A 13,592-nucleotide genomic window follows, 5' to 3' on the forward strand; every position below is an offset into this window, starting at 1 on the left:
AAACATATAAAATTATCCAAGATTTTTGTATTTGAATACATAGATACACACACACACACACACACACACACTTACATATATATATATATATATATGTACAACAAATTTTATTAATCGTAAATTTCGCGTTGTATACGAACGCGACTAAGTGGATAGGTACTACTATTACTACTACTATTACTACCCCCTACGTTGTTTCGCCTTGCATTTTTATTTCTCTTTGCCTTTCCTTTCTTTTCTTTTTGTTATTGTTATTGTTGTTGTTGTTGTTGTTGTTGTTGTTGTTGTTGTTGTTGTTGTTGTTGTTGTTATTGTTGTTGTCGTTGTTGTTTTTCTTTTTTGTTCTTTACAAGCGAAGAAAGAAAAGGAAAATAGAGAGAGAGAGAGAGAAAGAGAGAGAGGAAAAAGGAAAGAAAAAGAAAAAAAGAAGGAAGAAGGAAAGAAAGAAAGGAAAAAAAGCATTTTAACGTTGTAAAAGTTCGCGCTTTTTCAAAAGTACCTACCTAACTGGAAATACCTAACGTCGGCGCTCGAGGGCGCCGGAATTACGCGCGGAAACACAGAACGTCGGCAGGGAGAAAAAAAGAGAAAGGGAAAGAAGGAAGGAAAGAGGACGGGGTAAGAGGAGGAGTAGGGGGCGAGGGGAGGGGGCGAGGGGACCAAAAAAAAAAAAGAGAGAGAACGAAAAAAGAAAAACAAGAAAAGGAAAAAGAAACAACAACAGCGACGAAAAGTACAAAGAAGAAATAAAAAAGAAGAAAAAAAAAAAAGGAAAAAAGAAAAAAAAAGAGGGAAAAAAAAAACTAAAGAAAGAAAGAAAGCAACTGTTTTACCTCAGAAGAGTCGACTCGCGAGATATACCACCTACCTACCTATGCCGAGATCCTTTTAATTATTTTTCCGTAGCACTTGCACCTTGCCCTACTTCCGCCCCCTTCGGCATTTGTTCGAAAACGTGCGAGCAAAAGCGCGCGCGCCATACCCGCCCTCCCGTCCACCCGCCCCAGCCGCTCGCCCAAACTGTTAAAAGATTACAGTTACGTTTTTGTTACTTCATCTCGCTTTCTTCTATCTATCGTCGCACGTTAAAATGAAAAAAAAAAAAAAAAAAAGAAAAAAGATAAAAAATAAAAAAGTTAAAACAAAACTAAAAATAAGAAAAAGAAAAGTGATAAATAAAAAAGCGCAGTAATTTTTTTCACTTTTAATGTGATCAGCGATTTCTTACATTATAATCTTCTTACACGTACAATGTAAATATATCTTCGTAACAATAATTAATAAAATAAATGACCATAAGACGTATCGATTTGACAATTAAAGATGGGAATTTAATTAAAGATAGGAATAAAATGGACCAGCGGTATGGACGGAAGGAACGATTGAAAATGAATCTGAAGGGAATAAAGGGAAACGTTTTTCTTTTTTTTTTTTTTTTTTTTGCAAGAACGACAGAGTCTTCTGTCGATAAATCTTCGTTTAGTTGCCAAATTTGTAACTAATTAATTTTTTCGATCCATCAATCGAATCGTATTAATTATAATAATTATATTAGTATTCACTTTTCATTGGTCATCGATAAAGTATTTACACAGGATAAGACCTTTTAACGAAGAATCTTTTCCGATATTTCTGTCGAATAAATGTATTAACTCAATGATATTAAACTTATAATATATATGAATATAGAAAGAAAGAGAGAGAGAGAGAGAGAGAGAGAGAGAGAGAGAGAGAGAGAGAGAAAGAGAAAGAGAAAGAGAGAGAGAGATTTAAAAGAGATCAATTCAACGTGCGATACATACGTATATTGATATACATTTACATAATGTAAAGTTTCTTAAGCGATACGATAATTAATCGTTAGTTCTTCAATGAATAAGTATTACGTAATTATATTAACACGAGCATTAAAGAAAAACAAAAGAACAAAAAACAAAAAGAAAACAAAAAAAAAAAAAGTAAAAAAATGTATCTATTAATTTTCGTAATGAAAATTAAAAAATAAAAAAAAAAAAAAAAAAAAAAAAAAGCAGAATTAAATTCTCACCAAGCCTTTTGGAAATTTCGCTATTGTGCATCTTCGGATTTTCCTGAGCTATCTTCCGTCGCTGAAGTCGAGACCAAACCATGAAAGCATTCATAGGTCGTTTTATGTGTTCGACCTGTGCCTTCTTGACGGCTGCAGGGCCAAGAGGGCTGCCAAGGGCAACCCCCATGGGACCGACCCCTGTGGCACCCGGTGGCGATGTACCAGGCATACCCTGCATACCACGTAGGCTGTCCGTGAACGAGCCATCACACATGTTGCCGCCGGCTCTGTAATTAAACGCGAGACGCTAATTAGTAAGGGCGACGAAACGGGTTATGACTTCACGGTCATTACGATTACGGATTGTCAATTATCATCGGATGACTTTCGAATATTATTTCTTCGAACCTTTGACATTATAATTTATCATTTTTTATTATTTTTTTTTCCTCTTCCTCTTCTTTTCTTTTTTCTTCTCTTTCTTCGTTAAAATCTACGTTAAAATAAATATACACGTACAATTTCGTCTATCAAAATGACAGGATAATATTAATGATAAATAAATATCTAAGTTTCTGTCCATTTACATTTTTAATATTATCTTTGATTCATACAATAAGTTCTTCAAATACCCCTGTAATATTTCTTAATTACGATCCTGTTGATCCTTCGAATAATCGAATGTTAAAAAAAAAAAAAAAAAAAAAAAAAGAAAAAAAAAAAAAAAAAAAAAAAAAAAAAAGAGGAAAAAAAAAAGAAAGAAAAGAAAAAAGAAGAAGTAAAGAAGAAGAAAGGATTTCTAAAGAAACGAACAAAATGATGCATACACCGATTATCTTCATAAATCAATGATTAATTTCTTATTCGTTTCCATTCTCGATTAGGGAATAACTAAATTTCACCTTTTTCTCGTATTAAAGTCATCAAACAATCTGAGTATATTTAGTATTGCACGCATTAGCGAGATCGCGAGTGGATGATGTCAAACTCCTTTTCGTTTCTCTGTCTCTCTCTCTCTCTCTCTTTCTCTCTCTCTCTCTTTAGACCCTAAATGTCACCCCTAAAGCGAAGGGTTTACCGAGAAGAGAGTCGACTGCCGTTCCTTTTCTATCTTCTTTACCACATCATATCCATACCTGCCTCTCTCTCTCTCCCTCTCTCTCTCTCTCTCTCTCTCCGTCTCTCTCTTTCATTAACACAATTACCACGCGTATCTCTCCTTGAGTATTCATTAAAAAGAGAAGAAGAAAGGTATAGCGGTCGTAGGAGGGAGGAGGAGAAAAAGGAGGAGCTCAGGGCTGTAGTTACGATTTTGTAGGGTTAAAATCACCCTCAGTGGGAGCCACCCTCGAGTGTCATTCAACGAGGATTAATAGATACGTCGGTTAACGTGGGTACAGAAGGAGGGCGGCGGGCGGTTTTGGGGGTAAGGTGGGGTAAAGTGGGGTGGGGTGGTATTCGGGTGGGTTCGAGCTTTAGTGGTGGGTACTCTCGTCGAGAAAAGGGAGAATTCGATGACTAGAGAAAGAAAGAGAGAAAATAGGAGGGTTGCGTTTGGTTTGTCGCCGAGAAGATGCTGGAAGTAATGGTTGTTGTCAAGAAGCGCTCTAGGGGGGCATTAGGAAGCGCTAATTGAATGTTTTGCCACGGCACAGCGGATATCTATCAAACGATTCGAATGATTTCGACTGGAGTGGCTCCATTCAAGGGAGAAAGAGAGATAGATATAGAAAAAAAGAGAGAGAGAGAAATCGTGATTCGATTCGCACATTTTTCATGGCCCACCACGTGAATGCGATACGTGAGATCCGATTATTTTTTTTCTCTTCCTCTCTCTCTCTCTCTCTCTCTCTCTCTCTCTCTCTCTCTTCTACTTTCTCGTTCTTTTTTTTCTTTTTTTTACGCTCTTTTATTTACGATCGAGATTAAAGTAAACAAGCAGGTATCTAAGTACGAATTTGCTATCGTTCGCTCGATTTAACATCACTTGCTTGTTTAACTTTCACCGATTTCAATGTTTAATTTGTATATATATATTGTTTTCTTATCGGTTCGCTTCGTCGAGGTTTTGCATTATCAAGTAAATGAACGGCATTGAACATCTAAACAGGATAAACACGATGAATTGAAACAATAATCCGTACGAATAGAACGATTTATTATATTTTCATTTATTTGTACGTCTTTACGATCGAATTATGCGCGAACACGCGCACGTTCTTGAATCCTTTTCTACCGTCGCTTCTCAAAGTAATTGTTTCGAATGAAATGAAGCTGGTAAATAATGTTTTATTTTTTTAGAGATTACAAATATTCATTTTACGAGACGCATTCTCCTTTCATTCTTTTTCCTTTTTCCTAATTTTCTTTGTCTTTTCCTTTCTCTCTCTCTCTCTCTCTCTCTCTCTCTCTCTCTCTCTCTCTCTCTCTCTCTCTCTCCTTTAGTATATTGTAAAATTATCTTTTTCTTTCCTTTCCTCTCTCTTTTTTTTTCTCATTTTTTTATTTTTTTTTTTTCGAACCACAGTAATCAACGCGGAAGTATAATACGTGTTTATTTGAGACATGAACAAAAGTAATAATCGTAATGAGTTAAAAAAAAAAAATCGTAAATTATAACGCGTAATATATATATATATATATATATATATTCGACAAATATTCTCATGTGAAACGCTAAGAGATCTTATCGCGTTTACTGTTTTTATTTGCTACGCAATGTCAACTACGTAACATGTAAACAAACATTTCTTCTTCTTCTATTATTGCTCTTCAAAATGTATCGAACTTACTTATTTTATACGTAAATGAATCGTATCGAGAAAACAAGAAAGAAAGAAAAGGAAGAAAAACAAAAGACAAGAAATGAGATAGATGATCTTTCGTAAGGTCAAAAATACAAAATGAAGAAACATTGTTTATGACATATTAAAAATTTAACACGAAACAAATAGAAATAAAATGATATCTGGATATATCGAATGAAATAAATTATATTAAACAAACCTCATATAGTGGCCGGCGGCACGTTGATGTAAGTCCAGCTCAATTTTGTTGCCGTTGGTTGAGACTTAACGTCTCAGACCTTCAATTAAACGAGAATATAACGAAACAACAACAAACAACAAATAATAACAAACGGAAGTCACTGCACTACCGGCTTGATCATATTCACTAGGAGTAAATAATTATCGGCTTGGTCCATAAGAGATAAATTTTAACACTTGTTTCACGTTTCCGAGGTTAACAACATGTAATCCACGATATACATACGTATCTAATATAACGTCGTTTTTTGTTGATCGTATAGCACAAGGTCGTGTGCGAGAAGAAGAAGAGAAGAAATGCGAACGAACGAACGTACGAACGAACGAACGAACGAACGAACGAACGAACGAACGAATAAACTGACGAGTCACGTTATCCGACGCATCCTTCAAATTCGTTGTTTTTCCTTCCGTCGATGATAATAGGAAATCGCGTTATGAAGAAGAAGTAAAGGAAGTAAATAATTTAACGAGGAAACGTATGCAAAAAGGAGAAAGAATCAGGAAGAGAAAGAGAAGGAGAGAGAGAGAGAAAGAGAGAGAGAGAGAGAGAGAGAGAGAGAGAAAGAGAAGGAGAGAAAGAGAGAATGAGAGAGAAGGAAAGAGAGAGACAGGTAGAGATAGAGAGAGAGAGAGAGAGAGAGAGAGAGAGAGAGAGAGAGAGATAAAGAAAGAAACGTCCGAGAAGCACGAGGGAGAAGCACGTAGGAAGTACACGGCAGCGTCGATCCTTCCCCACGAACGATAGTTTTGGGAGTGTGCCGCGCACGAAAGGCTCGAGCTCGAGGGCTTCGGTTATCCCGAAGTCGTGCCGAGTTGCATTCGGCCGTGGATATCCCCACCAGAATTGTTCGCCCGGCCACTAAGCTCACGGTAGCAGACGACTTGGATAAGCGCAACTGCCAATCTCGAGATGGGATAGGCGTGGCCATTTCAACGACGGCCATCCTACGTCGCACGTTGATTGGTTCTACCGGCGTGCTAGTCGATACGAGGCTGGTCGAGGCGGTGGGATACGTCGCGTGTCGTACTCTCTCTCTCTCTCTCTCTCTCTCTCTCTCTCTCTCTCTCTTTTTGTTCTGTCTCTATCTCTATCACTGTCTCTATCTCTCTTTCTCTTACGAAATGTCCCAACGACATCCTTTCTCCTCGTCTACTCCTTCTGTATCATTTTTTTTTTTTTTTGTTTCAACATTAGTTGCGGCAAACTTATCTTCCCAAACTAACCGGACTTAATTATCACTTAAACGTTAATCCACCGTTTACTTATTTTCAGGATAAAATATAATAATGACATTTACTTATAATAAATTCTTTATAAATAATTACGAGTAAGATACGATAAGATAAACGATAGTATCAATGATAATTAATCCTATTCGAATATTATCGAGTATGACGGAAGGAATAAATTAAATATTGATAATTTCGTCAAAATTGATTTCCTTCGATATATAAACGAGTATTAAATTCTCGTGGGATCGAAGACAATAGAAATGAAAATGTATTATAAAGAGAAAATGAGAGAGAGACAAGATGTCAAATAAGTAGAGTAGAGTAGAGTAGAGTAGAGTAGAGCTGAATTGAATTGATTTGAATTGAGTTGAGTTGAGTTGAGTTGAGTTGAGTTGAGTAGTATCTGGCACGCAGCACGTTCAACTCTAGCTTAGTTCCAACCCACGGAACGATGGAGAGGGAAGATGAGTGAGGAAGGAGGGAGGTAAGGGGAGCTCGTGATGGTGGCCGAAGGTATCACCCAACTTGAATTCGAGAGAACGTTCCTAAGAATGGAAGTAAGAAAGTAACTTCTTTTCTTCTCCTCTTCTCTCCTCCTTCAGGACGCCTATCCTCCACCTCCACCTTCACCTCCTTCTCCTTCTCCTCCTCCTACTCCTACTCCTACTCCTTCTTCTCTCGTACTTTCTTCTATGCGCGAACCTTTGAAACGGCTCGCTACGCGTGCAAAATGGTTGCTCTCGCATCGTTTTGCGCTTTTCTATAGTCGAACGATGAGGTTAAAGTGGAAAAAAGAATTTTTCGCGAGAATATATACTTGTACCTATATATTTATATGTATATGTGTATATATATATATATGTGTGTGTGTGTGTGTGTGTGTGTGTGTGTGTCATGTGTAAATCTTTGATTAATTATAAATTATTTAAATGAACAGATGCCTCATATTGAAATTATCCAGCTAATGAAATTATCTGGAAATGTTGTTCGTTATTTTTTTCTACTTTTCTTTTTTTCTTCCTCTTCTTTTTTCTTTTTTCATTTTTCTATCGAAAAATTACCCAAGTATCTACATAAAAATTTATTACGTGAACGGAAAAGGGTTCACGTTAATGGCGTCACTTCGTGACGCGGATTACAAAAGAGTTTATAGAGCGTTCGATGTCTGCGTATCCTCTATATAGATAGATATATATGTAGACACTCGATTCCACCCTCGATGGGTCCATCGATCGCCTCTTGTTTACTCCCAAGGGCCAATGAGGGTACATCGTCATAGCCGACGATTGGATTTCGAGTCTACGTCGATCTAATAATTTAATCGTTCCCACTTCATCCTATTACGATTTAATCTTCATTCTTCGAATTACGAAATTCGTGAATTCACATTGATTTCTTTATGAATGTATTTTCATTTATTTATTTATTTATCTATTTAATTATTTTTATTTATTTATTTATTTTTTTTTTTTATTTCTTCTTTTTTTTATAAAAATACTAATATCACATGTGAACGTTTTAATTCACATTAATTGACGATCCTCGTATTTTCGATTTGTTTATAGATATATATTTAAAAAGCATATTTTAATTCGTGAAATAAATAAAAAAAAAGCAAAATAATGTCTTATATTATTAGTTTTTAATTATCGAACAATAAAAGTACTCACAAATCTTAAAATATATCTATATAAAAAGTTTAGATAGATAGATATCTATATATGTACATATGAAATGTGCCAACGTTGTGAACGTAGTGTTTATCGTTAGAGAGATTTATTCGTTCTGACGACTACCCTTCGAGCTTGAACGCGAGGACGTGCACGTGCTTTCTCTTTCTCTCTTTCTCTCTCTCTCTCTCTGTCTTTCTCTTTCTCTTTCTCTTACTCCTCGGGATATTGTTGTACGCGTCGTAGAACATGTAACGTATGAATATCTAATGCACCCCATCCACAATTAAATTCGGACAATATGTTTTGTTTCGGGAGGGGTGGAGGAACGTTCACCACCCTCTAGAACGAAGGATAGAGGGGTGCGGCTTTGCTCAAGGGGGGTTCTTTCGCTTGAGGGAAGTTTGGCCCTTCTCCCTTTTGCCACCCTCTTCGACATTGAATAACACCCTAAGTGTAAATCTTACCGTCTGCGTCTATGTACCCATGTTGAGTATCCACGTCTCTATAATAAGTTTGACCAACGAACGAATGTGTTTGTAAGATTCTTATCAATATTAGATTTATCAATTTTCAATATTTTATTTCTAAACAATCGACGATTACTATTGCGTACAGTATATATATATATATATTTTTATCTTTCTTTTTTCTTATTGATAATTTCAACACTCATCATCATCAATTCAATTGTGTTAATCATTGTGAATGTTTAGTTAAAATTTGATATAAAAGGAACAAAAAGAAAAAAAAAAAAAAAGAAGAAGAAGAAGAAAGAAAAAAGAAAAAAAGAGAATACAAGAAATCCAAACCACGTTGAAATATTTAAATTTCGTAATATTGTAAAGTTGAATGAAGACGATTGTGTGGTCACGCGTGACCCCAAACTCGTAAGAGCTCGTATTATCTGAGAAACTTAAGTATCGATCTTTTTTCAGGTATAAAGCAAAAAGAAAAAAAAAAAAGAAAAAGAAAGGAAAAGAAAAAAAGAGTCTCCGTGGAGTTCTTCGACTCCTCGCAGGAGGAGTTCGGTTACGATAGTAAGGAAGCGTAAAAGAAGTTCTGTTAATTCCTTAGTCTTGTCGGAAGTCGTAGTTCGGCTTTTCGGTGTCGAATGTTCTTCTAGACGTTTGGTAAGGTGGGGACAGCCGTGTCATCCCTGTGCTATTGTCCAAAGCGATTTCCTTTGGCACGTAGAATTCTTGGGAGACGATCGTAAAAGGTTCACTATGGGATAGTAAAAGACGACCACCAGTTGGAATACCAGGTTCAAACTATCCACTGATCGCGCCCCCTACGTTCTTTCTCTCTTTTTCTTTACTTTTTTTTTCTCTTTTTCTTTATCTTCCTTTCTTTTTTTCTTTTTTTTCTCTCTCTCTCTCTCTCTTTCCCCCCTTCGTATTCTATTCGACAGGAAACACCAGCAGGAAACACAGAAGAAAGAAGAATAGCTAAAGAAGGAGAAAAGCCATCCATCCCTTTTTCTTCTTTTTTTCTTTTTCTTTTTTTTTTTCGATTCTCTGTTTGGTCAAGAGGAAACGAAAGAGAGCCCTTATTATACCTGATAATTCGAAACCTAAATCCTTTATTCTTCTCCATTTTCTTTTCCTTCTTCCATTCCTTTTTTTTCTCACTATAAAGCCGATCTTGAATGATCGGCTAAGCCGACTTGTCGCACGCTGATTGTCTTCCACTTTGAAGATAAGCAGGTGCCGTGAAAGATACGAAGGATGGCCAACAATGAACGACCACCAGTAAGATTTACTTTACAAGAAAGATCCATACCAAATTGTCTTTATAACGCACAGCTGGTATCTATGTGTTTAGCCTAAGCTACATGTCACTTTTATTCTTTTATTTCCTATTTGTTAATTTGAGATTAACATATCATAGGTACAAATTTTTCTTTTCTACGCATAATTGAATAAATGTATTTCGGTAAATAAAGATTATTTCGAAATAGAACGATACGAAAATTATTTTTCGTATTAAATTAAAACGATATCGTTGATAAAAGTGATATTTTTTTTTTCCTTTCTTTTATTAAACATATATCCATAGAAATTATATATATATAATATATATATAATAATATATGTATATATATAATTATAGGTAAGATATATATATAGGTAATTGATTAGTGATTGATTGGTGATTGTTATTAGTGATTGGTGATTGATTAGTGATTTGATATATATATATATATATATATAGGTAAGTGATTATATACCAAGACAATTTTTTTAACTATTGATTAGAATTAAAATCAATGCACTACGAATACTTCGTTCACATAGAAATTTATAATATACAGATGTTCAAACTCCTGATAATTCTTCTTAACGATTAATACTCGTTTCAATGCCATAGCTGCAAATAATTAATAACAGTTCAACGACGAATTCGAAAAGCAAGAAGCTGCCTGAGTAGTTGGAACAGAATAGAACGAGGAAGAGGAGAAGGGAAACGATAGAATGAGAAAAAGGGATGGAGAGGATAGAGAAAGAGAAAGGGAGAGAGTATGAAAGTGAGACAGAGAGAAAGAGAGAGAGAGAGAGAGAGAGAGATAAATAGAGGGCTCACCAGGGATGGAACTAATACCCAGCTAATACTAACCAGTAAGCCCTTTAAAAGCATCCGACGGAAACTCGAGGGTTTGTGCTTGGATATCATACCTCCTGCGCACCTACTTACATGCGAATTTGCACCTATAAAAGGGTCTTACTTCAATTCTGACCATGACTCTCCATTGGAGTCTGTATTCATTCTACCAGGTACTTAGTAGATATCCATCTGCATACTCACCTTATTTATTAATAACGAAATAATCATATGAAAGATTAATCGAATTCGATTATAAATTAAATTATTATATGCGATTCTTTCCTTTTTTATTTTTCCCTTTTTTTCTTTTTTTTCTTTTTTTCTTTTTTTTTTTTTTTCTTTTTTCTTTTTCTTATTCCATCCAATTCGAAGAATTACTTTGCAAAAAATCAAACCTTTGTTTCTATACATATATATAAAAAAAAAAAAAAAAATATCTCCATTCAACCATTATGTAATATTAAATACAACGAAAGAATTCGAAGAACAAATTGGATCAGTTTTTTTTTTTTTAATTTTTCATTTTGTTTTCTATGTTCTTTTTTTTTGTTGTTGTTGTTTTTTTTCTTCGTTTTCTTTTTCTTTTTTTCTTTTATCTACAGACTTCGTATCTATGAACGATATATATATATATATATATATATATATATATATATACATGTATATATAGATAGATATACATATATATATATGTATATACATATAAGAAATAAAAAAAAGAATAGAAAAAAAAAAAAAAAAGATTCGTTCGACTCTCTTCCATATCTTATAGGTTTTCTTCTATGTTTCGCGCAAGCGTACAAGCCACTTTTTTTCTCTTTCACTAGATAGATACTTAGGTACGTGGGATTGATGGATGAAAATACGACGACGCGAATCGTGAATACAGCGGTATCACCATCGACTGCTATTCCCAGTGAGGAATACAGAACGGAATACTGGATACATAGAGAAGGAATACAGGACGAATAGAAGACGGGCTCTCAAGCTTTTAGCCCAGGCAAATAAATCGTGGTTTGCGAAGGAGCCAACATTCGCGAATAAATCCACCCTCTCTCTCTCTCTCTCTCTCTCTCTCTCTCTCTCTCTATCTATCTATCTATCTATCCATCTATCTCTTTCTCTCTCTCTCTCTCTCTCTCTCTTTTCTTATACACATATATACCTCCTACACACGTACCTATTTCTATTCCTTTCTTCCACTTTTCGCTTCTCTACATATATTTCGTGCGACACCTCACGGATCTGACGTATGCCATCTGTGTTCACGTTAGAAAGAGACAGACAAGAGAGAAAGAATTTTCCACTATTACTTTTCTCCTTTCTTCTTTTCTCTTGGGGAAATTTTTTCGGTAAAAAAAAAAAAAAAAAAAATAAAAAAGAAAAAAAAAGAAAAAAAAGAAAACAAAAAAGAAAAAAAAAGAAAACAAAAAAGAAAAGAAAAGAAAGAATAAAAGAATAAAATAAATAAATAAAATAAGTAAATAAAGAATGAAGTAACAATAAAAGAAATTCAAATTAATAAATGAGATAAAACAATGAATGGCAAAAAGTTCTATCGAAAAATATCTACTCCCTTATTCCAAAGGATGGAATTATATTCCCAAAATAATAATAATAATAATAATAATAATAATAATAATAATAATAATAATAATAATAATAATAATAATAATAAAGAAAATGCGAATTTCTTTTAACAATAATAATAAATAAAGAGCTAATGGAATATAGGTATAGGATTTGTAATCTCTCTTTCTCTCTTTCTCTTTATATTTTTATCTTTATTTTACTTTCTTGCTTCCTTTTTCCGGTACGATCGATCGATACTGAACGTCGTCGAGTTGTACGCATCGTTGCTTATTAAAGAAAGGCAAGCTCATCCATGTTCCTTTCCTTTTTTCGGCAGGTGTAGGTATTCTTGCGCATTCTCCGTCTACGAAGAAGGCGCGAGTGAAAGAGGAAATCCAGGATAAGCTGAATTCAGGATTTGAGTTCTTTATAGTTACTTATGTGCCACTCGACTACCGGTCACCACATTTTCTCTCTCTCTCTTTCTCTCTCTCTCTCTCTCTCTCTCTCTCTCTTTTCGATGTACAACGATACGAATCCGTTCAGGACGAAATTAGACTCTTTCGTGTATCCTTCGAGATCCTCTTACACGTTCGTCTCGAAATTGACCTTAGGAGTTCCTATTTTTATCAGAATACATAAGTACTTACTACTATGCTCTATCAAAAGGCGCGAGATTCATTCCTCGATCCATTCTTCACCATATCGATTTTCCTATTCATATTTATTTACAATGGATATCATTGTTACCAGCAAGAACATTGCTTAATAATTAAATCGCTATGTTAAATCTCATTGTAAACTTTAATCACCTGTTTCGCTTGTTTCTCATTCTTTATTTGAATATAAATAGATTTCGTCGTAATTCTAAATCATTCCGTATTATAATATCGTGTTACTTTAAATGAATTAATCTAATCTATAACATTAATTATAATTATTAATATATATATATATATATATATATATATATATGTGTGTGTGTGTGTGTGTGTCAGTGTAAAAGTATGACCAACATCGATCTAACATATAGCAAATATAAAAAGCACGAATAGATAAATAATCGCGATAGGAAATCTAGTTTTCAGTGGGCACGTAGATACCCACATGGACGAACTTTTACACGCAAACTAAATGCTCGAATGGATAGATATATCTAATCGGGGAAAAAAAAAGAGAAAAAGGAAGAAAGAGAAATAGAAAAAGAGATGACGATCAAGCTCGCGGAAGATTTCGTTAAATACGAAGGAAAAAGAAATCGTAAGATCTACGAGTGCATTTAACGGCGATACAATGGACGAGCTGGCTATCCTTGCGAGCTAACCGATTGTTTGGTACATTTTTTCTCACAATGGACGAAGAAATGGAGAGAGACGAGGGTGCCTCCTCTTGGCTCGCACGCCGCCAAAAAAGGGGAGTAGACTATCTCTC

At 34.7% G+C, this 13,592-nt stretch overlaps 1 protein-coding gene across 3 annotated transcripts in view; it reads right to left on the reverse strand.

Moving 5' to 3' along the window:
- LOC124952461 (transcription factor Sox-19b) overlaps positions 1-13,592 on the reverse strand; it is a 59,431-nt gene that overhangs the window by 21,940 nt on the left and 23,899 nt on the right. Inside the window, exons 1-2 of one of the 3 annotated variants that reach the window (XR_007101907.1) lie at positions 5,036-5,873; positions 2,048-2,316 (exon numbers count right to left, since the gene is read on the reverse strand). Coding sequence is in view for 2 of the 3 variants with exons in the window: in XM_047502375.1 (XP_047358331.1) it covers positions 2,048-2,316; positions 5,036-5,040 (274 nt within the window). In the remaining variant the exon portion in view is untranslated. Of the gene's footprint in view, positions 1-2,047; positions 2,317-5,035; positions 5,874-13,592 lie in introns of those variants that run through there. The other 2 variants (XM_047502375.1, XM_047502376.1) reach the window with 2 other exon arrangements.

This window comes from Vespa velutina, chromosome 10 (assembly GCF_912470025.1).
Source record: "Vespa velutina chromosome 10, iVesVel2.1, whole genome shotgun sequence".
Lineage (NCBI taxonomy): Eukaryota > Metazoa > Arthropoda > Insecta > Hymenoptera > Vespidae > Vespa > Vespa velutina.